The sequence below is a fragment of the Oryctolagus cuniculus genome, chromosome 2, assembly GCF_051225735.1.
Source record: "Oryctolagus cuniculus isolate XC-2025 breed Fujian yellow rabbit chromosome 2, ASM5122573v1, whole genome shotgun sequence".
NCBI lineage: Eukaryota > Metazoa > Chordata > Mammalia > Lagomorpha > Leporidae > Oryctolagus > Oryctolagus cuniculus.
In genome coordinates, this window is record NC_142868.1 from 1839527 (window position 1) to 1863807 (window position 24281).

Genomic DNA, 24281 nt, shown 5'->3' on the forward strand with positions numbered 1-24281 from the left:
CACCTGTGCTGTTTGGCTATGAGCTGGAAGTCGGAGGTCTGTATGACCGCTCCTCAGGCTTGGTGATTCGTTGGAATGGCTACTGGTGCTCAGGAAAATATTTGCATTTACTGGTTTATCATAAAGAATATGGCAGGCGGGCTGTTTGTTAAGTCCTTGATTGGGATGGTTCAGTCCCAGCTCTGCTCCTGATCCAGCTTCCCTCCAATCTGCACCCTGTGAGGCCGTGGGTGGTGGCTCGAGTACTTGAGGCCCTGTCACCCCAGGAGACCCAGATTGAGTTTTGGGTTCCTGGGCTTGGCCTGGCCCAGTCCTGACTGTTGTGGGCACTTGGGAAGGGAACCAACAGATGGAAGATCACGCACTCTGTGTCTCTCTGCCTTTAAAATAAATGAAATATACAAAACTGAGGAGCAAGCAAATGAGGGTAAGATGTGGAGGAGAGGGGCCGGGCCTTCCGTGCTCTCTGGATGTTCCCTACCCTGGACGCTCATCACCTTGTCCTCAAACTTCCAGGACGGTGAAAAGTGAATGTTGTCCAGGCCACGCTGGCTGCAGTGTTTTCCTGTAGCAGCCCGAGCTCAGAAACAGAGAGGCAGTGGAGTGAGATTGAGACAAAAATAAAAACACTTTTTGTCTGTCAAAGTGGTGAACTTTAAAAGTCACTTGGGGTATTTGTCAGAGCCGATGCAGCCTTCGCAGAAGGCAGTTTGGCAGAACAAAGTATGCGACTAGCGTGTTGGCCGTGGGAGTGAGTTTCCCTTCCAGATGTGTGCCTTTGGCACAGGTGTGTTGTGTTGGTGCAGTGCTGTTCATCCTGTCAGAACAGGAAACTTCACCTTAGTGATGAGTGAATAGCGGGATTAAAAGTTAAGATACATATATACAAGAGAATGTTAGTAGTTTTTAAAAAGACTTATTTATTTATTTGAAAGGCAGGATTACGCAGAAGCAGAGGCAGAGAGAGGGAGAAGTCTTCCATCTGCTGGTTCACTCCCCAGATGGCCATAACGGCCGGAGCTGGGCTGATCTGAAGCCGGGAGCCAGGAGCTTCTTCTGGGTTTCCCATGTAGGTGCAGAGCCCAAGGACTTGGGTCATCCTCCACTGCTTTCCCAGGTGCATTAGCAGGGAGCTGGTGGGTAGTGGAGCAACCTGGACTGAACCAGCGCCCATATGGGATGCTGGCACTGCAGGCGGGGACTTTACTAATGCTACTGCACAGCACCGGCTCTGAGAATGTTATTATTAACATATTTACATTTGTGACTGGAGAGGATACTGACACTATGGTAAAAATTAGGTTAAAGAATTCATAAAAGATTTTTGCTTTTCAGAAGAGATTGACAATACAGGAATAATTCAGGTTAGAGAATTCATAAAAGATTTTTGCTTCTGGCTAAGAATCGTTAACAGGGATATTATTTATTTTCTTGCCTGAAACTTGTAAATGGGTGCAATATATGTAACCGTGGTTTTCATGGCATGAGACATGAGAGAAGTAAGAGTGATCTAGGAAGTATGGAAGAATGAATGAGGTGACACTCTTGTCATTTCGCAGATCACTTCCTGGAGGGGGTTTCCCGGCCCTGGCTTGAGGAGGGGAAGCTGAGGCAAAGGGGTGGTGTGCTGGGTTGAGGGGCGGAGCTGGTAGCCCAGAGTGGTCAGGGAGGGGGCTGCAGCGAGCGGCCGGGGCCCCTCAGTGTTTTGTCGGGTACTGGTGAGCCCATGCCTGTAGGAACTGAGTCGAGACTCGAGGCTGGGGCTGGGTCACCTGAGAGGGTCAGCCTTCACGGAGCAGTGGGGCGGGCCCCCAGACACGTTTGCTGCTCGGCCCTCTGCTGCAGTCAAAGTATCAAAGTGATACCCAGTGTGGGGAAACCCTCTCACGGTGACTGAATATCCCAGGGCAGGGTTTAAGAATGTTACTGCAACACAGGGTCTGCTTTCCGGCTATGGCCCCCAAGTGGAGCGTGAGGCTGGACTGGGGAGCCGAGAGGCGGCAGCCGGGGGTGGGGGTGGGGGTGGAGCTGGTGCGGGGGCAAGGTGCTCCTGTGGGGAGGAAGGCCAAGGGCTTCGTGGACGCCCTGCACCTGGTCTGGCAGGAAGCCGCAGGACTCGCTGCTAGAAGAAGGTCTCCACTTGAAGATGTGGTTGATCCAAATACCGGTGCTCCTGTAGACGGTCTGTCAGATCCCAGAACTTTCCAAACCTGCGGTTCCACCTAGAATTTTACCTGGTGAATTGTTCCATACTGCCTAGGTGCCAAGTGGTGGTAAGTGTTCATCTCTCTTAGACGCCAGAGCCACCTGCTGGCTGTGATGGATGACATGGCCGCCAGCGCCCCCTCCGCTCTTCTGCGGTACAGGGCCCTGCACCTGTTCCCTGGCTGCAACACAAGTGTGCAATTCTGTGCTGATGTGTGGCTGTCCTTGCTGGCCTGCTGTGTCCAGGAAGAAGTCTAGTCCTGCCCTGAGGAGCCCGGGTCCTGTGGTTGAACGTAGAGAGCGGTTTGAACCATTGAGAAGACCGTGCTCCCTGCGCCCGAGGTGGAACTCGTGTTCTTGGACAGCCTGCTCAGGAGGCAGCCCCTCTGTCGTACGCTGGCCTCATGTGGGTTGTTGACCAGTGGTGTTTACTGTTAGCAGTGGAAACCTCCCCGGAATTGTGCTCAGCTCAGAGCTACGCCGTTGGCTGGAGCAGAAATCAGCCGGGTGGAGACAGGGCCGTAACTGTGTGCCTTCTGATGTTAACAGCTGGAGGGCCACACTTCTCCAAGGACTGCATGGCCTTTAAAGACCGAAGGAGAAGACAGATCTGTGTGTAATGTTAGGTGTAGCCTAAAGATTTGCAGTGGACGAGAGTGGAGTGTTAGAAGTCTATGATAATGTGTACCTTAGGTAAAGCTGACCTCAGAGGCTCTCGTCTTTAAGGAAACTGGACTTCACTGTTGTGCATACAGCATGTTGCAAGATGTGATTTCCCCCACGCAAATAGAAATAAAAGGTGGTGTTTCTTTATGTTAAAAAAAAAAAAATACGGGGCTGGCATTGTGGCATAGTGGTTAAGCCACCATTTAGGATACTGGCATCCCATATCAGAGCACTGGTTCCCAGCTGCTCCACTTCCGATCCAGTTCTCTGCTAATGTGCCTGGGAAAGCACTGGAGGATGGCCAAGTGCTTGAGTCCCTGCCACTCTTGTGGGAGACCAGACTGGAGTTCCAGGTTCCTTGGTTTGGCCTAGCCCAACCCTGGTCTTTGTGGCCATTTGGGGAGTGAACCACCAGGTGGAAGTTCTCTCTGTCTTCTCTATCTTTCCTTCGTCTGTCTCACTCTGCCTTTCAAATTAAAAAGTCTTTTAAAAATAATTTAAAGAAATACAAGAGTATACGACATCCGACAAGATAAAAATCATGAAGCCAGGCATCCAGTCAAAAGTTACATGGCCTTTGAAAGAATATGAATCACACTGAGAAAAACGGATCAATTAAAACAGAGCCAGGAACTGCACTGTGATGGAACTGGTGCCCAAAAGCATGAACACACTTATGGTAATTGTGTGTCATGTGTTCAGGGAACCAGAGAAAGGGCGGAGTCTGGTAGAGACAAGACAGAGAGGCCCATAGGAGCTGAGGAATGACGGAGGCTGCCGTTGGAAGCAGCGCCCCACGTCTGGGGCTCATCTGGCTGTGAGGAGGTCGGAGAAAGCCGGGAACCCCTCACCCAGCAAAACTCTGACAGGCGAGCAGAAGTGGTTTAGTCCAGCAGGTGGCCACTCTCCGGGGTTTTCAGTGAGGTGTTCAGAGGAGGAGGCTGAAACCAGATGTGTGCGCAGAGGCCTGAGGAGCAGCGGAAGTGGGGACTGTGGTGGTGAGTACGGCAATCTTTAAACAGGTTAACTTAAAATTAGAAAAATGGATCACAACAAAAATGATGTATTTTGCTGTTTAGAATATGTAGAAGTAGAATGTCTAACAAAATAGTATAAAGACTGGGAGAGCAGAAGTGGAAATGCACCTGTGGTAGGTAGAATAATAGCCTCTACCCTCTCCTTGCCGACACACAGACACAGACACACAGACACACACGCGTTACCAGGTTTAGCCTGTATGGGGAAGGGGGTCTGTGTGGTGTGATTAAGGCTCTCGAGCTGGGGCGATGGTCCTGGAGCACAGGCACCTCCACCCTCAGAGGCGGCCAGTGGAGGTGGAGCAGGGAGGCTCCGGTCGTGGAAACGCTGGTCCTGCAGACCGGCGTGGTGTGGGCTCAGGCCCAGGAACGTGGCAGCCAGCAAAGCTGGGAGAATGGAGAGCGGTTCTTCCTGTAGCCTGTGGGCCGCGTGGCGCTGCCAGTGCCTGGGTATCCACTCAGTGGTACGGGTTTTGGAATCGGCCTCCATATTTGTAGAAGGATACAGTGCTGTTGTTTTAAGCCAGGCAGTTGGTGGGAATTTGTTACAGCAGCCACAGGAAACTAACACAGTGATTAGTCTGTTATGCAGTGTGTGACGGGGTGCAGTACCACTAAGGTAGATTGTGATAACGATGTAAACCATAAACAACAAGGCAATTAAGTAAAAACATAGTAAAGGGTTACAGCTGATCAGCCTGAAGTGGAGACAAAGTGGAACCATACGAGTCCTCTGGGCGGTGTTCAGCCTGGCCGCGAGGCTCCTGTCGGGGTGCCTGCCTCCGGTCTCCGATTGCCTGAGTCTGGTGCCCTCCTCAGGCTCCGCCCCAGCATCCCGCTGACACAGACCTTGAGAGGCAGCAGTGTGGAGCAGCTGGTTGTGTTCTCGACACCCATGTGAGACCTGTGTTGTGTTTATGGCTCTCAGCTTTGGCCATCCTGGATGCTGTGAGCCTCTGAGGGCAGGGGGATACTCTCTGTCTTTAAATTTCTCTTGGGGCCGGCGCTGTGGCATAGCGGGTAAAGCTGCCGACTGCAGTGCCGGCATCCCATACAGGTGCCAGTTCAAGATTGGCTGGTCCACTTCCTGTCCAGCTCTCTGCTATGGCCTGGGAAAACAGTAGAAGATGGCCCAAGTCCTTGGGCCCCTGAACCCGTGTGGGAGACCCGGAAGAAGCTCCTGGCTCCTGGCTTCGGATTTGCACAGCTCCAGCTGTTGCGGCCATCTGGGGAGTGAACCATCGGATGGAAGACCTCTCTCTGCCTCTCCTCTCTCTGTGTAACTCTGACTTTCAAATAAATGTTTAAAAAAATCTATCTCTTGCTCTGTCTCTAAAATGAATAAATAAAAATAAAGTAATACCAAAGAAGCCAGAAGTAGGGGAACGGCGACTCAGGGTCAGTGGGATTCACAGGAGAATGGTGTGGTGCTGGGTTAGACTTGGTTCTGTCGTGGTGACATTGCATGTGAGGGATGGAGAGTCTCCAGGTCAAATGCAGAACTTGAACCCCAGTATATATTGCCTTTGAGAAACCCATTTTAAATATAAAGGCATAAATAGAGTAAAAGTGAGAGAACGGAAAGGTTCACCGTGCTCCCAAGATTCAGGTGAAGGTTAGAGTAGTCATATTAACATCAGACAAGGTGCATGTCAAAGCAAAGACTGTTCCCAGAGAACATTCCGTAATGAGAGTGCTGCTGGTGGCTGTAACCTTCCGAAATGTGTGTGTGACTGGGAAGCTTCAGAGCCACACCAGGCACAACCCGACAGAACCACAGTGGAAATTAAGAACCAGGGCTGGTGCTGTGGCGTAGTGGGTAAAGCTGCCGCCTGCAGTGCCGGCATCCCATATGGGCGCTGGTTCTAGTCCCGACTGCTCCACTTCTGATCCAGCTCTCTGCTGTGGACTGGGAAAGCAGTAGAACATGGCCTAAGTTCTTGGGCCCCTGCACCCACGTGGGAGACCTGGAAGAAGCTCTTGGCTTCCTGGTTTCAGATTGGCACAACTCTGGCTATTGCGGCCATTTGGGGAGTGAACCAGTGGATGGAAGACCTCTCTCTCTCTCTCTTTCTCTGCCTCTCCTTTCTGTGTAACTCTGACTTTCAAATAAATAAATAAATCTTTAAAAAAAAAAAAAATTTCAGAACCACACCAAGCACAACCCAACGGAACCACAAGTAGAAACAGAGAAGGCACTAGCAGATTTCAACAGCTTCTCTTTCTTTTTTTCTAAATTAAGTTCAAGGTACGTTTTATTTTTTTAAAAGAGATTTATTTATTTATGTATTTGTTTATTTGAAAGAGTTAGAGGGAGAAAGAGAGAGTGCTTACTCTTCTGTCTGCTGGTTCACTCCCCAGATTGCCACAACAACCAGGGCTGGGTCAGGCCAAGGCCAGGAGCCAGGAGCTTCCTCCAGGTCTCCCACAGGGCTGGCAGGGGCCCAGGCACTTCTGCTGCTTTTCAGGCTATTAGCAGGGAGCCACATTGGAAGTGGGGCAGCCAGGACTTGAACCGGCACCCATGGGATGCTGGCGTCACAGGCAGCAGCTTTACCTGCTACACCACAGCGCTGGCCCCTTAGCAGCCTAACAATTGGTAGAGCGCAGGCATAAAATCCAGGTTGATTTGGAAGACTTGAGCAGTACACCTGTGTGACGTCATGGACCTCTCTGGGACACTCCACTCAGGACCTGCAGGAGGCACACCCTTCTCCAGTGCCGACAGCACTTGATCCTAGGTGGACTTGACGCTTGACCGTGCAGCCCGCCTACACGAAAAAGCAGGGAAGGGGCCCTGTGGCGCAGCAGGCTGAGCTGCTGCTTGGGATGCCCACACCCTGCCGTGGGGTGCGATTGCCTATGCTTTGGATCAGCCTCCTGCTGAGGACTCATACTTGGGTCCCTGTCACCCATGTGGGAGACCCAGATGGGGCTCCTGGCTCCTGCATCTGGCCTGGCTGTTGTGGGCATTTGTGGAAGCAACCAGTATATAGAAAATCTGTCTCTCCCTCTCTGTCACTCTGACTCTTAAATAAATCTTCAAAAGGATTCAAATCATGCAAAGTATATTCGCTGACCCAAGTGTCATTACACTGGCATCTGTCAGAGGGAGATAATCTGGAAAAGCCCAAGTATGTAGAAAATAGCACATTTCTGCACGCCTGTGACTCAAAGCAGTCAAAAGGGAAATGTGAAGGTATTCGGAATTGATTGAAAATAAAAACGGGCCGGCACTGTGGCCTCATGGGTAAAGCAGCCGCCTACAATGCCGGCATCCCATATGGGTGCCGGTTCAAGTCCTGGCTGCTCCACTTCTGATCCAGCTCTCTGCTCTGTTCTGGGGTAGCAATGTGTGGGGAGCAACTGAGACTAGACTAAATTACTGGAACTAAGACTAATTCTATGCATCTGATCTCCCACCGTATGGTGCTGAGAAGGAGTAAACAACTTCTACACAGCTGCCTCACCAATTTGACCAATAAGCTGCAGGAGCTGATCCTGCTCCTGATTGGAGGAGAGCAGCGTGCTCGGCGTGTGGGCAGCAGAGTTGGGATTGGTGGAAGAGGACTATAAAGGAGGAGAGAGCATGCACCGGGGAACATCTGAGCAACCCCTGAGAACTGGCCGGCGGTGTGCCGCTCCTCTGCGGAAGCAGGGAAAGCGGCGGGGGTGCCGCCCCTCCGCGGAGGGAGGGAGGGAGGGAGGGAGAAGGAAGGGGGGGGGCTGGCAGCTAACCCGGGACGGCGTCGTTCCTCTGCGAGTGGGGGGCCGACAGCAAACCTGGGAAGGGCCGGGCAAAGAGAACAGCGCAGGGTCCGGTGTCGTTCCTCCGCGAATGGGGGAGCGACAGCAATGGAAGGAAGATGGCCCAAGTCCCTGGGCCCCTGCCACCCTCATGGGAAACCCGGAAGAAGCTCCTGGCTCCTGGCTCCTGGCTTCGGATTGGCACAGCTCCGGCCGTTGCAGCTAACTGGGGAGTGAACCAGCAGATGGAAGTCCTCCCTCCCTCCCTCCCTCTCTCTCTCTCTCTCTCTCCCTCCCTCCCACTCTCCCTCCCTCTCTCTCTCCCTCTCTCCCTCTCTCTCTCTGCCTCTCTGACTTTCAAGTAAATAAAATAAACCTTTGAAAAAAAAAAAGAAATGAAGGCAAAAATCTTAACAAGTAAGGAGGGAGGGGCGGTGCTGCAGCACAGTGGGTTAAGCCCTGGCCAACAGCACCTGCATCCCATGTGGACGGCGTTTCTAGTTCCGGCTGCTCCACTTCCGATCCAGCTCTCTGCTATGGCCTGGGAAAGCAGTGGAGGATGGACCAAGTCCTTGGGCCCCTGCACCTGCGTGGGAGACCAGGAGAAGCACCTGGCTTCTGGCTTCGGATTGGTGCAGCTCTGGCCGTTTTGGCCATTTTGGGGAGTGAACCAACGGAGGGAAGACCCTTCTCTCTCTCCCTCTCACTGTCTGTAACTCTACCTCTCAAATAAATAAATAAAATCTTAAAAAAAAAAAAAAAATTGGAGCCGCCAGGGCTCAAATGCCAGCACTGCATGCTGGGGCTTTAACCTGCTGTGCCACGGTGCCGGCCCCTATATGTTACTTTTTAAGATACATTTTATTTGAAAGGCAAAGTGACAGAGAGAAGGGGAGGGGAGAGGAGAGAGAAAATCTTCCATCTGCTGGTTCACTCCCCAAATGGTCATAATGGCGGAGGCTGTTGGCCGGCCAAGTTGAAGCCAGGAGAGGCTGGAACTCCATCTGGGTGGCCCAGATAGGTGGCGGGAACCCAAGCACTTGAAGTCTTACTGCCGCCTGCTAGTGCACTAGCAGAAGATGGAACTGAGAGCCGAGCCAAGACGCAAACACGGTCACTACGACGTGGGAACTACACGCAGCAGCTTAAGCATTACACCGGATGCCCATTGCTAGCTTCTATATATAGTAAAAGGATTATACGTGATTATTGTGAACAGCTTTGCGCCAGTAAATCACACAACTCAGCTAAGTTACTTGAAGACAAGCTACCACAGTTCTCAGGAAAAAATGGTAATCTGATTAGACCTTACATCTCTTCTATTAAATATAAATTTAAAAATTGATATTTAGTTTCTAGAAAAAGTTTTTTATTAATAAAATATTTATTTATTTATTTGAAAGCAGAGTCACAGAGGAAGGGAGAGAATGAGAATCTTCATCCACTGATTCACTCCCCAGATGGCCACAACCGAGAGCCAGGAGCTTCCTCCAGGTCTCTCATGTGAGTGCGGGGGCCCAAGCACTTGAGCGGTTCTGCTGCCTACCCCGAGTGCATTAGCAGGGAGCTGGATCAGCTATGGAGCTGCTGGGCCTTTTTTTTTTTTATATATATATATATATATATATAGATATATAGATATATTTATTTATTTGAGAGGTAGAGTTACAGAGAGAGAGGGAGAGACAGAGAAAGGTCTTCCATCTGCCGATTCACTCCCCAGATGGACACCATGGCTGATCTGAAGCCAGGAGCCAGGAGCTTCTTCTGGGTTTCTCATGGGGATGCAGGGACCCAAGGACTTGGGCCATCTTCCACTGCTTCCCTAGGCCATAGCAGGGAGCTGGATCAGAAGTGGAGCAGTTGGGACTCGAACTGGCGTCCGTATGGGATTCTGGTGCTGCAGCCCGAGGCTTAGCCCACTAAGCCATTGCGCTGGCCCCTGCTACTGGGTCTTGAACCCGCATCCATATGGGATGCTGGTGTTGTAGGCAGTGGCCCACCCCGCTACACCATAGTGCCAGCCCAGAATTTTTTTTTTTTTTTTTGACAGAGTTAGATAGACAGAAAGGTCTTCCCTCTGTTGGTTCACCCCCCAAATGGCTGCCACGGCTGGAGCCATGCCGATCAGGAGCCAGGTGCTTCCTCCTGGTCTCCCATGCCAGTGCAGGGGCCCAAGCACCCAGGCCATCCTCCACCACCCTCCCGGGCCACAACAGAGAGCTGGACTGGAAGAGGAGCAGCTGGGACTAGAACCCAGCACCCATATGGGATGCCGGCGCCGCAGGCGGGGAGGAATTAACCAAGTGAGCCACAGCGCCAGCCCCCAAACTTTTTCTTATTTAAAAAGATTTATTTTATTTATTTGAAAGAGTTAACAGAGAGAGGGAGAGAGAGGTCTTCCATCCACTGGTTCACTCCCCAGGTATTCACAACGGTTCGGGCTGGGCCAGGAGCTTCTTCTGGGTCTCCCATGTGGGTGCAGGAGTCCAAGCACTTGGGCCATCTTCTGCTTTCCCAGGCCATAGCGGGGAATTGGATGGGAACTGGAGCAGCCGGAACTCACCGGAACCTCTACGGGATGCCGGCATTGCTAGGCTACACCACAATGCCAGCCCCCTGGAGAACTTGTAAGTGTGCTTAGAAATAGCATATGAACTTCTTTGACTGAATTTTGGCCAGTGCCGTGGCTCACTTGGCTAATCCTCTGCCTGCAGCACCAGCACCTGGGTTCTAGACCCGGTTGGGGCACCGGATTCTGTCCCAGTTGCCCCTCTTCCAGGCCAGCTCTCTGCTGTGGCCTGGGAGTGCAGTGGAGGATGGCCCAGGTCCTTGGGCCCTGCACCCACATGGGAGACCAGGAGAAGCAGCTGGCTCCTGGCTTCGGATCGGCACAGTGCCAGCCGTGGTGGCCATTTGGGGAGTGAAGCAACGGAAGGAAGACCTCCCTCTCTCGCTCTCGCTCTCTCACTATGCAACTCTGCCTGTCAAAAGTAAAAAAAAAAAAAAAAAAAAGAGTATATGAACTTCTTCGACTGAATTTTGTGAGTCTAAATCCAGGTGAAGTGTGGGGCTGGCGCAGTGGCATAGCGGGTAAAGTCACTGCCTACAGTACTGGCATCCCTTATGGGCGCCGATTTGAGTCCGGGCTGCTCCACTTCCTGTCCAGCTCCCTGCTATTGCCTGCGAAAGCAGTAGAAGATGGCCCAAGTGCTTGGGACCCTGCCACCCTCGAGGGAGACCTGGAAGAAGCTCTTGGCTCCTGGCTTCGGATCGGCTCAGCTCCTGCTGTTGCAGCCAACTGGGGAGTGGACCAGCAGATGGAAGACATTTTCTCTCTCTCTCTCTCTCTCTCTCTCTCTTTCTCTGCCTCTCCTTCTCTCTGTGTGTAACTCTGACTTTCAAATAAATAAATAAATCTTTAGAAAAAATAGGTGAAGTATTTCCAGTGAAAAATTTTTCAAATATTTATTTGAAAGAGTGACAGAGAAGTGGAAACGGAGGGAGAGATCTTCCACCAACTGGTTCACTCCACAAATGGCTTCAACAGCCAGGGCTGGGCCAGGCTGAAGCCAGAACTAGGAAGTCCCTCTGAATGCTGGAACCCAACAGCCAGGGCTGGGCCAGGCTGAAGCCAGAAACTAGGAAGTCCCTCTGAATGGCAGAACCCAACAGCCAGGGCTGGGCCAGGCTGAAGCCAGAAACTAGGAAGTCCCTCTGAATGGCGGAACCCAACAGCCAGGGCTGGGCCAGGCTGAAGCCAGAAACTAGGAAGTCCCTCTGAATGCTGGAACCCAACAGCCAGGGCTGGGCCAGGCTGAAGCCAGAAACTAGGAAGTCCCTCTGAATGGCGGAACCCTACAGCCAGGGCTGGGCCAGGCTGAAGCCGGAAACTAGGAAGTCCCTCTGAATGGCGGAACCCTACAGCCAGGGCTGGGCCAGGCTGAAGCCGGAAACTAGGAAGTCCCTCTGAATGGCGGAACCCTACAGCCAGGGCTGGGCCAGGCTGAAGCCAGAAACTAGGAAGTCCCTCTGAATGCTGGAACCCAACAGCCAGGGCTGGGCCAGGCTGAAGCCGGAAACTAGGAAGTCCCTCTGAATGGCGGAACCCAACAGCCAGGGCTGGGCCAGGCTGAAGCCGGAAACTAGGAAGTCCCTCTGAATGGCGGAACCCTACAGCCAGGGCTGGGCCAGGCTGAAGCCGGAAACTAGGAAGTCCCTCTGAATGGCGGAACCCTACAGCCAGGGCTGGGCCAGGCTGAAGCCAGAAACTAGGAAGTCCCTCTGAATGGCGGAACCCAACAGCCAGGGCTGGGCCAGGCTGAAGCCAGAAACTAGGAAGTCCCTCTGAATGCTGGAACCCAACAGCCAGGGCTGGGCCAGGCTGAAGCCAGAAACTAGGAAGTCCCTCTGAATGGCGGAACCCAACAGCCAGGGCTGGGCCAGGCTGAAGCCAGAAACTAGGAAGTCCCTCTGAATGGCAGAACCCAACAGCCAGGGCTGGGCCAGGCTGAAGCCAGAAACTAGGAAGTCCCTCTGAATGGCGGAACCCAACAGCCAGGGCTGGGCCAGGCTGAAGCCAGAAACTAGGAAGTCCCTCTGAATGCTGGAACCCAACAGCCAGGGCTGGGCCAGGCTGAAGCCAGAAACTAGGAAGTCCCTCTGAATGGCGGAACCCTACAGCCAGGGCTGGGCCAGGCTGAAGCCAGAAACTAGGAAGTCCCTCTGAATGGCGGAACCCTACAGCCAGGGCTGGGCCAGGCTGAAGCCGGAAACTAGGAAGTCCCTCTGAATGGCGGAACCCTACAGCCAGGGCTGGGCCAGGCTGAAGCCAGAAACTAGGAAGTCCCTCTGAATGCTGGAACCCAACAGCCAGGGCTGGGCCAGGCTGAAGCCGGAAACTAGGAAGTCCCTCTGAATGGCGGAACCCAACAGCCAGGGCTGGGCCAGGCTGAAGCCGGAAACTAGGAAGTCCCTCTGAATGGCGGAACCCTACAGCCAGGGCTGGGCCAGGCTGAAGCCGGAAACTAGGAAGTCCCTCTGAATGGCGGAACCCTACAGCCAGGGCTGGGCCAGGCTGAAGCCAGAAACTAGGAAGTCCCTCTGAATGGCGGAACCCAACAGCCAGGGCTGGGCCAGGCTGAAGCCAGAAACTAGGAAGTCCCTCTGAATGCTGGAACCCAACAGCCAGGGCTGGGCCAGGCTGAAGCCGGAAACTAGGAAGTCCCTCTGAATGGCGGAACCCTACAGCCAGGGCTGGGCCAGGCTGAAGCCGGAAACTAGGAAGTCCCTCTGAATGGCGGAACCCAACAGCCAGGGCTGGGCCAGGCTGAAGCCAGAAACTAGGAAGTCCCTCTGAATGGCGGAACCCAACAGCCAGGGCTGGGCCAGGCTGAAGCCAGAACTAGGAAGTCCCTCTGAATGGCGGAACCCTACAGCCAGGGCTGGGCCAGGCTGAAGCCAGAACTAGGAAGTCCCTCTGAATGGCAGAACCCAACAGCCAGGGCTGGGCCAGGCTGAAGCCAGAACTAGGAAGTCCCTCTGAATGGCGGAACCCAACAGCCAGGGCTGGGCCAGGCTGAAGCCAGAAACTAGGAAGTCCCTCTGAATGGCGGAACCCTACAGCCAGGGCTGGGCCAGGCTGAAGCCAGAACTAGGAAGTCCCTCTGAATGGCGGAACCCAACAGCCAGGGCTGGGCCAGGCTGAAGCCAGAAACTAGGAAGTCCCTCTGAATGGCGGAACCCAACAGCCAGGGCTGGGCCAGGCTGAAGCCAGAACTAGGAAGTCCCTCTGAATGGCGGAACCCTACAGCCAGGGCTGGGCCAGGCTGAAGCCAGAACTAGGAAGTCCCTCTGAATGGCAGAACCCAACAGCCAGGGCTGGGCCAGGCTGAAGCCAGAACTAGGAAGTCCCTCTGAATGGCGGAACCCAACAGCCAGGGCTGGGCCAGGCTGAAGCCAGAAACTAGGAAGTCCCTCTGAATGGCGGAACCCAACAGCCAGGGCTGGGCCAGGCTGAAGCCAGAACTAGGAAGTCCCTCTGAATGGCGGAACCCAACAGCCAGGGCTGGGCCAGGCTGAAGCCAGAAACTAGGAAGTCCCTCTGAATGGCGGAACCCAACAGCCAGGGCTGGGCCAGGCTGAAGCCGGAAACTAGGAAGTCCCTCTGAATGCTGGAACCCAACAGCCAGGGCTGGGCCAGGCTGAAGCCAGAAACTAGGAAGTCCCTCTGAATGGCGGAACCCTACAGCCAGGGCTGGGCCAGGCTGAAGCCAGAAACTAGGAAGTCCCTCTGAATGGCGGAACCCTACAGCCAGGGCTGGGCCAGGCTGAAGCCAGAAACTAGGAAGTCCCTCTGAATGGCGGAACCCAACAGCCAGGGCTGGGCCAGGCTGAAGCCAGAAACTAGGAAGTCCCTCTGAATGGCGGAACCCAACAGCCAGGGCTGGGCCAGGCTGAAGCCAGAAACTAGGAAGTCCCTCTGAATGGCGGAACCCAACAGCCAGGGCTGGGCCAGGCTGAAGCCAGAAACTAGGAAGTCCCTCTGAATGCTGGAACCCAACAGCCAGGGCTGGGCCAGGCTGAAGCCAGAACTAGGAAGTCCCTCTGAATGCTGGAACCCAACAGCCAGGGCTGGGCCAGGCTGAAGCCAGAAACTAGGAAGTCCCTCTGAATGGCGGAACCCAACAGCCAGGGCTGGGCCAGGCTGAAGCCAGAAACTAGGAAGTCCCTCTGAATGGCGGAACCCAACAGCCAGGGCTGGGCCAGGCTGAAGCCAGAAACTAGGAAGTCCCTCTGAATGGCGGAACCCAACAGCCAGGGCTGGGCCAGGCTGAAGCCAGAAACTAGGAAGTCCCTCTGAATGGCGGAACCCTACAGCCAGGGCTGGGCCAGGCTGAAGCCAGAAACTAGGAAGTCCCTCTGAATGGCGGAACCCAACAGCCAGGGCTGGGCCAGGCTGAAGCCAGAAACTAGGAAGTCCCTCTGAATGGCGGAACCCAACAGCCAGGGCTGGGCCAGGCTGAAGCCGGAAACTAGGAAGTCCCTCTGAATGGCGGAACCCAACAGCCAGGGCTGGGCCAGGCTGAAGCCGGAAACTAGGAAGTCCCTCTGAATGGCGGAACCCAACAGCCAGGGCTGGGCCAGGCTGAAGCCAGAAACTAGGAAGTCCCTCTGAATGGCGGAACCCTACAGCCAGGGCTGGGCCAGGCTGAAGCCGGAACTAGGAAGTCCCTCTGAATGGCGGAACCCTACAGCCAGGGCTGGGCCAGGCTGAAGCCAGAAACTAGGAAGTCCCTCTGAATGGCGGAACCCAACAGCCAGGGCTGGGCCAGGCTGAAGCCGGAACTAGGAAGTCCCTCTGAATGGCGGAACCCTACAGCCAGGGCTGGGCCAGGCTGAAGCCGGAACTAGGAAGTCCCTCTGAATGGCGGAACCCAAGTGCCTGGGCCATCTCTGCTGCCTCTCCGGTGCATCAGCAAGAAGCTGAATTAGGGGCTCGGAGCACTCTGGACTCGAGCCAGGCTCTCTGAGGAGCAGCTTAACTCACTGGGCCACCCCTGCCCCTCCAGGTTGAGATGTATTGTAAAAAACTTGTTGTATGTGTCAGTGATCCACATTTATTTTGTTTGAAATAAGAGTTTGATATATTGCATTATATGAAATACTACAATTCGTCTTGCATGTTTATCATTTTGGCGTGTCTGTCAGGAAATGAGCACTTCTCCATGCAGGTCCCAGCAGCCTTTGTGGGCAGCCTGGCCTTGGGGTGAGCTCAGTGTCTGACGTCGTCGGAGCCTTTGCTGCCCTTGCGTGCCTCGTGGTGTGCTCCCCACGGAGGAGGCTGCAGGATTGCAGGTGGCGGGTTTGCTTCGTGATCGTTACTGATGTGTTCTACCTGGAGATACGGGGGAGGGCTCCGTTTCAGAGCCTGTCTGTGCTTTAGGGTGGCACGGGCAGCAGTCTGGTCTTGACGCTTCAGGAATAGCACATCCCCGGCACTACTGGGATTTGCATTCTTGGGATTACTTTGGGAACACTCCCTGTGTTACTGGTGTGATAGTGCACAGTGCTGTGAGGTCCGCTTGTAGCTAACAGCCTGAGCGGGCTCAGTCCTCCAGCGTTTCGTTTTTGAATAGTTACAGAAAGCATGCAGACTCCAGTTTCTGTGGCACTCACCGTACAGCACAGCTGACCGTGATCACGTGGAGTGCAGTGCAGTGTGGTTGAGCTTCCGAGCATCCTAAAAACAGATGAAAGGGGAGTAGGAGAGGTCAGTTGTTGGGCTGATTTTCACAGTTCCGTGATTGACAGGAGGACTGAAAGCAACGGGCTGTCTCGGATTCAAGTTTCTGAAGCAGTGTCTTTTTTAGTTTTTAAATTAAAATGTAAAAAGAATAAAAAACTTAAAATTTAAGAACACATGAGACTTATTTTGTACAGTCTCTCTTGTTTTGTTAATAGACTTAATTTTGTATTGCAGATAGATCAGAGAATTCCCACATACCTCATGTTCATTTACCCCAGTTAGTGGTGTTTTACCTTAGTGTGGTATGTTTTTCAGTAAAGGAATCATTATTAATATAGCATGGAGTAAGTGCCATGCTTTATATGGATTTCCTTAATTTTTTTAAAATTTATTTTTTACTTATTTGAAAGAGTTTATATATATATACACACACACACATACATATATATATATACACACACACATACGAGAGAGAGAGAGAGAGAGAGAGAGAGGGAGGGAGGGAGGGAGGGAGAGAGATCTTCCATCTGCTGGTTCACTCCCCAATTGGCTGCAGCGGCCGGAGCTGTGCTGATCCGAAGCCAGGAGCCAGGAGCTTCCTCCGGGTCTCTCACACGGGTGCAGGGGCCCAAGCACTTGGGCCATCTTCCACTGCTATCCCAGGCCATAGCAGGGAGCTGGATTGGAAGTGGAGCAGCCGGGACTAGAACCGGCGCCTACATGGGATGCCGGCACTGCAGGCAGTGGCTTTCCCGCTATCCACAGCGCCGGCCTCTGGAATCCCTTCATTTTTGTGTGATGTCCTTTTCTGTGCCAGACCCCATGCAGGGTAACGGTACCTCAGTGCGTTTCCTCAGCCTCTTCATGCTGTGACAGCTTCTCCTCTTCTTTTTGTAGAAATTCTCCAGAATTTCAGAAACTCCTGGGCATCGCTATGGAGCTCTTCCTGCTATGCAGTGACGATGCGGAGTCGGATGTCAGGATGGTGGCTGACGAATGCCTCAACAAAGTCATCAAAGTAAGAACCGCGCACGATGTGCTCCTCGGGGCCCGGCTCCTTGCAGGCCTGGAAGGCGGCCCCTGTTGGGTGCCCGTGTGTCAGAGTGCCGGCGGGGCACTGTGCAGTGCTCTGGTGTCTGCCTGCGCCTGCGCCCTGTGCTGCGCTGTCGGGAGCAGCTGTGTTTGCCCTTGTGCCTCCAGGGCTTCGGGCAGTGAGGGCACTGGTGGGGCGCTGGTGTGCTTGGGAAGTGTCTCCGGAGGCACCGCTGACTTCTGTCCCGAGAGACAGGGGATGGTCAGTGACTGGCCCTGCGGTCTGCACCTTCCCCTCCCTGGGCGCTGGCCCTGTGCCTCTGCAGGCTGTGCGCTGGCGTCGTCGGGGCTCAGCTGGGGAGAAGCGACGCCTCAGAAAAGGACGAAGAGGCCTGGAAAGCACGGGCGCCCTCGTAGCCCGCGGGGCAGAAGGGAGCGTGAGGGCGGCTGTTCTGTTTCCCGAGGCAGCGCTGCGGCTGCTGCTCCTTGGGTGGCGCTGCTGCCGTGGAAGCCTGGGCCCTTCCTGGTGCTGGTTCTGGTTTTGTTGCATGGCAAGGATTTGGCCTTTATTTTTAAATGCGATTAAAAAAAGGTGTTTATTCCATTATTTACTTGAGAGTCCAAGAGACAGATTTCTCATTTGCTGGTTCACTCCCCAGATGCCTGCAGTGGCCGGGGGGGGGGGGGGTAAAGAGGGAGAGAGGGAGGGAGGGAGGGAGGGAGGGAGGGAGAGGGCGGGAGGGAGGGGTGAGACTGAGGGTTCTCATTTGCTGGTTCACTTCCCAAATGCCCACAGTGGCCAAGGGAAGGGGGGGTAAAGAGGGAGAGAGGGAGGAAGGGAGGGAGTGGGGAGGGAGAGGGCGGGAGGGAGGGGTGAGACTAAGGGTTCTCATTTGCTGGTTCACTCCCCAGATGCCCACCACAGCCGAGCCTGGGCCAGGCCAAAGCTGGGAGTCAGGAACTCAGTCTCGGTCCTCTGCGGGGGTGGGAGGGTACCGCTGCCTCCCATGGTGCACGCTAACAGGAAGCTGGAGTGGGAGCCAGAGGTGGAGATCCGTCCAGGCCCTCCAGGCTGGGACGTAGGCATTTTAACTGCTAGGGTGAGTGCCCCCTGCCACATCAAGACCCAGAGTAATGTTGTTCTTTGGCTTCTTCCCAAGGACGTTCTTTGCAGAGTGGTCACGTTTTACACTGGCCAAGAAATTGTCCCTCCCTGTGCAGCCTTGGCGGGAAGGCAGCCGCCGCTGTTCTGTGTCTGAGCAGGTGCAGCAGGCTTTCCCTGGAAGGACACAGGTCTGTGTCGCAGTCTTGCCTCTGCCGCTCAGCACTGAACTCTGGGAAACGTGTGCAGTCTTGTGAGCCGCTTTCCTCGGCTGGAAGGCGGAAGCACCGTGTGGTGTGTGTGAGTGAGGGTTAAGTGCACTAATTTCTGCACACTCTCAGCGGTGACAAGTATTCTCCTTAGTGAGGAAGTTCTTACACTTTGGTCCAGCAATACAAGGGCAGGGGAGCACCAGCTGCTGTCCATGTCCTGCTACATGGAACCCGCGGTTCCTCAGGTGGGAGGCTCAGACAGAGCATGACCAGGTCTGCTGGGCTGCTGGCCATTTTTTGTCTGTCTGCTGCAGAGACCTGTTTCCAGTGGCTGCTGGACAGACTGGCTTGGGGGAGGCCTGGGGCTGTGGGCCTCGGGCCCTAGGTCCAGGGCTCCCTGCCTGCTGTCCCCCTACTTCTTTCCTCTGCTTTGCTTCCAGTCTCCCGGTGCAGAGAGTCACCTTCTCACCCGTGGCCCTGAACAGAAGACGCCGTTAGTCTCTTGCCGTCTCTGCCTGCTGCCTAACGTTGGGTGTGCTGGGGTTTGCCTGCAGTCCCATTTCTTCTCTCTGTGCTGGAGTCCTCTAGCTGAGCAGATTCCGGGCAGGGTGTGGGTGGATTTGCAGATATCCTGATGCAGAGAGACGGGCTGGGAGGATGTGCATGGCCCCAGGTCAGGAGTGAGAGATCTGGGCTTCTGTCATCTGCGAAGTATTGCTGTGTGTGTATGATGAGGACCAGACCCTGTCTAGCCCAAAAAAATGGAGAGTTTTTGCTTGAAATTTGTGTAGAAAATGTACCTGCGGCAGCCTGGCAGCTCGTGCCCTCAAGTAAATGGTTGTGTGAGGTGGTGAGGCGCATGACGTAAGCCAGGGTGTGGTATGAAGTCTGAGGTGCTGCGTGGTGTGGTGTGGCAGTCAGGGGGCTGGGTGGTTTCCTAGGGGTGAAGCAGTTTGGACACTCCGTACCTGGCGCACCACGCTGCCGGGAGGGTGCTGGGAAGCCTACATAGGCTCTGAGATGGGGGGAGCCACGCATGCCGCCAGAGAGTCGGGGCCTGGAGGGTCAGCTCAGCGAGTTTGTGCTTCACTCGGTACAGAGTGGAGAGCTTTTGAAAATTTCTGTTGCGTGCTTTATGGGGAAGACCAGTGGGAGAGACCAGGCAGAGAGTCCAGCGGGCACCTGGGCAGCGGAGGGAAGAGGGGTGGGTCTTGCGCGGGGCGGCGCTGCTGGTGCCGAGCTGGGGGCTCGGGGGCTGAGTGTGTCTGGAAGCAGGCGCCGGTGGAGGAGGAGGTGCGTGGTGGCCTCCGTCCCCTCAGGTGGCTTCTGCGGGAGGCAGTGCCCTGCTCTTAGGACAGTTGAGGTAGGTTTTGCTTGTTATAGAGTAAGTTTGATATTAATTTACAAAATGCTTATCAAGATAGATCACACTTTCGAATAAGACTTCTGGTCTTACTTGAAAATTTTTGTGGGGTGAGCCCTTGGTGCCGTGGTTGGGACACAGTGGGGTCTCCCACATCTCGTATTTGAGTTTCAGTCCCGGCTGTTGCAAGTATCCGGGGAGTGAACCAGTGGATGGAAGAGCTCTCTCTGCCTATCAAGTAGATAAATAAATAATATTTATTTGGTTTGATTTGCTTATTTAAGGACGTTTAGTACAAACTGCAACAGCACAATTGGGAATTACAAATTTCTGAGACAATATTATACTTCAGAATCTCCCAGAACGTGACCCTCGGAGTGCTGGCTGGAGTCCTGGCTACTCTGTACTTCCACCCAGCTCCTGCTGACGCACCTGGGGGCGTGGGTGGTGGCTCAAGTACTTGGGTCCCGTCACCCTCATGGGAGACCCGGATGGAGTTCCTGACTTTCGGCTTTGGCCTGACCCAGCCCTTGCTGCTGGGGGCATTTGGGGAGTGAACCAGAGGCTGGAAGGCCTCTTTCTGTTTCTCTGTCTTTTGAGTAAATTAACACAGCTAAAGAAAAAAAAAGACCAGCTCAGCCTGTGGCCCTGAAATGGACGTGTCTCCAGGAAGGGGAGACTTCCCGTGAGGCTTGGTACTGCTCGTTCTTGGTGGGCAGGCATTTGCAGTTCCAGTGCGAGGAGAAGTTCCGGAGGGTGAAAGTGGGGCCTTCCAGTCGGTGCTTCCTCCAGCTCGGTCTCCTGGACGCCACGCCGTTAGCCGTCACTCCTCGGCTGACGTTGGCCATGTGGCTGTTACATCTGGTTCAGCCCAGCAGCTAGGGTGGGGGGTGGGGCAGACACGTGCTGTGGGGCTCCTCACTGTTGTGGGTTCTGCACTGGGCTGGGGGCCCATCAGAGTGAGGGGCTGTGGTCTTCAGGTACGCGCTCTGCCCCTGTGCCGTGTGGGCTTCTCAGGCGTCGCCTGAGCCTGTGAGGTCCAAGAGCGTGCTGCTTGTCAGGCTCACAGTTCGCCTCAGGAACGTGAGGACTGATTTGAACTGCCATTTTAATTTTGATCTTGTATAGTATTTGATTATAATGAAAGCGTAACTCCTCCCTTTTTATTCCAGTGAATGCGAATGCGTATCTGGTTATTTAGTACATTCCTGCATGTACTTGCTTCTTATTTTTAGTGACTAGGTTCCTATGTTAGCTGCTATTTTATTTTGTCCAAGAATTAAAATCTTAGTTGCCTTTAATTCTCTTTAGAATTACTAATGGAATATGTCTTCTATAAATAAATGTCTTGTATTTTGTTGTAGGCTTTGATGGATTCTAATCTTCCAAGGTTACAGTTAGAACTCTATAAGGAAATTAAAAAGGTACACCTTTATTTTCCATTATTGAAAAAATGGTATTGTTTTATTCTTTGTGTAAATTTTATCTTTTATTTAATAAGTATGTTAGCAGGAAATGTTTGGTAAAGTAGACTATTGTTTTGTTTTTCTGCAGAAAATCATTTGCCATTTCTTTTAGATGGGATAGGAATTAAGAATGGTAACTTAGGTTTTTTTGTCTTCATGATTGGCGCCAACTAGACTTAAATTTCCTGCAGTGGTTAGCAGAAGTTCTACACACTGAAGTGGCCTTTTCTCTGAAAGTAGACTTAGCGCTGGGAGAAGATGCTTTTATTTTCATGCGCCCCTGTTAGTGATTAGAGTGTGTGCCTCCTGCGTGTAACCTGTCACTCGTTAAACCCTCAGAATGGTGCCCCTCGAAGCTTGCGTGCTGCCCTGTGGAGGTTTGCTGAGCTGGCTCACCTGGTTCGGCCTCAGAAATGCAGGTAGGTTGTGCACTGGGTCGCCGTTTCTGGTTTGGGGACCGACGACTGTTGATCTGCTGGGTCTCAGTTCCAGTGTCCTTTCTTCAAGGGGCTTCCCTGTCTTCCAGGCCCGTTAGAAATACTCCTGTACACGCCGTCAGGTGCTTGTTTTCCCTGTCTTCCAGGCCCGTTAGAAATACTCCTGTACACGCCGTCAGGTGCTTGTTTTCCCTGTCTTCCAGGCCCGTTAGAAATACTCCTGTACACGCCGTCAGGTGCTTGTTTTCCCTGTCTTCCAGGCCCGTTAGAAATACTCCTGTACACGCTGTCAGGTGCTTGTTTTCCCTGTCTTCCAGTGCCCGTTAGAAATACTCCTGTACACGCCGTCAGGTGCTTGTTTTCCCTGTCTTCCAGGCCCGTTAGAAATACTCCTGTACACGCCGTCAGGTGCTTGTTTTCCCTGTCTTCCAGTGCCCGTTAGAAATACTCCTGTACACGCCGTCAGGTGCTTGTTTTCCCTGTCTTCCAGTGCCCGTTAGAAATACTCCTGTACACGCCGTCAGGTGCTTGTTTTCCCTGTCTTCCAGTGCCCGTTAGAAATACTCCTGTACACGCCGTCAGGTGCTTGTTTTCCCTGTCTTCCAGGCCCGTTAGAAATACTCCTGTACACGCTGTCAGGTGCTTGTTTTCCCTGTCTTCCAGTGCCCGTTAGAAATATTCCTGCGCCGGCACACCGGGTTCTAGTCCCAGTTGGGGCACCGGATTCTGTCCCGGTTGCCCCTCTTCCAGGCCAGCTCTCTGCTGTGGCCAGGGAGTGCAGTGGAGGATGGCCCAAGTGCTTGGACCCTGCACCCCATGGGAGACCAGGATAAGTACCTGGCTCTTGCCTTCGGATCAGTGCGGTGCACCGGCCGCAGCGTGCCGGGCGTGGCGGCCATTGGAGGGTAAACCAACGGCAAAGGAAGACCTTTCTCTCTGTCTCTCTCTCACTGTCCACTCTGCCTCTCAAAAAAAAAAAAAAAAAAAAAAAAAAAAAAAGCCGGCGCCGCGGCTCACTAGGCTAATCCTCCACCTGTGGTGCCGGCACACCGGGTTCTAGTCCCGGTCGGGGCGCCAGATTCTGTCCTGGTTGCTCCTCTTCCAGTCCAGCTCTCTGCTGTGGCCTGGGAGGGCAGTGGAGGATGGCCCAAGTGCTTGGGCCCTGCACCCCATGGGAGACCAGAAGCACCTGGCTCCTGCCATTGGATCAGCGCGATGTGCAGGTCACAGCGCGCCGGCTGCAGCGGCCACTGGAGGGTGAACCAACGGCAAAGGAAGACCTTTCTCTCTGTCTCTCTCTCTCACTGTCCACTCTGCCTCTCAAAAAAAAAAAAGAAAAGAAAAGAAAAGAAATATTCCTATACACGCCGTCAGGTGCTTGTTTGTTTTCTACCCCAGCCTCTTCCAAAAGACTCAGGGGATTTGTGACCGAGGGCTGTGTTGTTCTCTGCTGCTGCCTGAGCCGGCGCAGCGTCTGCACACAGAGTTGCCTAGAAGGCGCTCTGTGAGCAGTTGAAGGGTGGGACAGCAGCCTCATCGCCGACTGAATGTTGAGCTGTGAATAAAGTTTTGGCTAGTTTAGTTGAGTTCTGTCTTAATTAGTTGAAAAGCGAAAGCTGGACCACTTTGTCACCCCCTTCCCTCTGTCCTCAACTCCAAAGTGTGCTTGAGTCCCATAGGTTCTCAGCTCCACTGCTGTTGATGTGACACGGCAGAGGTGGCGGCTGGCGCAGCAGTGAAGTCACCGCGTGGGATGCCCATGTCCCATGTCGCAGTGCCCTGTGCAAGTCCCGGCTTCCTGCGGACGCAGACCCTGGGAGGCAGCGGTTGCTGCCTCAGCTTCCTGGGTCCCTGCAACCACATAGGAGATGCCCCTGGCCTTGGCCTTGCCCAGACCCAGCTGTTGTAGGCTTGGGGGAGTGGACCCTGCGGATGGAAGAGCTCCCTGTCTCTGTCTGTGTCTCTGCCCTGCAGATAAATTAGAATTAATAAATCTTACATGGCCACGGAGGTACAAGTCACTAAGGAAATTTCTGTTTACACAGTATAACTTTTCTTTTAGTATCTTTATTTTGAAAAATTTGTCATATTCTTTTTTTTTTTTTTGAACAGGCAGAGACAGAGAGAAAGGTCTTCCTTTTCCGTTGGTTCACCCTCCAATGGCTGCTGCGGCCGGCACACCGTGCTGATCCGAAGGCAGGAGCCAGGTGCTTCTCCTGGTCTCCCATGGGGTGGAGGGCCCAAGTACTTGGGCCATCCTCCACTGCACTCCCTGGCCACAGCAGAGGCCTGACAGGAGGAGGAGCAACCGGGACAGAATCCGGCGCCCCGACCAGGTCTAGAACCCGGGGTGCCGGCGCTACAGGCAGAGGATTAGCCTAGTGAGCCACGGCACCGACCAAATTTGTCATATTCTGAAACGACACGTCTCAGTTCTCCCATGGTAGCCTCAGTGACCTTGGAAAATATTTGGCAGGCCGACATTGTGGTGTAGGGGTTAAAGCTCCTGCCTGCTATGCTGGCATCTCTACGGGCTCTAGTTTGTGTCCCCAGCTGCTTCATTCCAATCCTGCTCCCTGCTAATGGCCTGGTAAAGCAGCAAAAGATAGTTCAAGTCCTTAGGCCCCTGCCATCCACGTGGACAACCCAGAAGAAGCTCCTGCCTCCTGGGTTTTTGCTTTGGCCTGCCCAGCCCTGGCCATTGTGGCCTTTTGGGGAGTGAAGTGTCAGAAGAAAGTTCTCTTTCTCGCCTCCTCTCTGTAACTC

General features: G+C 53.7%; 1 protein-coding gene across 2 annotated transcripts in view; it reads left to right on the forward strand.

Annotated features, from left to right (window-relative positions):
* The window catches only part of HTT (huntingtin), a 169125-nt gene that overhangs the window by 16173 nt on the left and 128671 nt on the right, over positions 1 to 24281 (forward strand). For both annotated transcript variants that reach the window (XM_051836726.3, XM_089325101.1), the window contains exons 3-5: positions 16801 to 16921; positions 20977 to 21036; positions 21418 to 21497. In XM_051836726.3, the coding sequence (XP_051692686.3) occupies positions 16801 to 16921; positions 20977 to 21036; positions 21418 to 21497 (261 nt within the window). The remainder of the gene's footprint in view (positions 1 to 16800; positions 16922 to 20976; positions 21037 to 21417; positions 21498 to 24281) is intronic.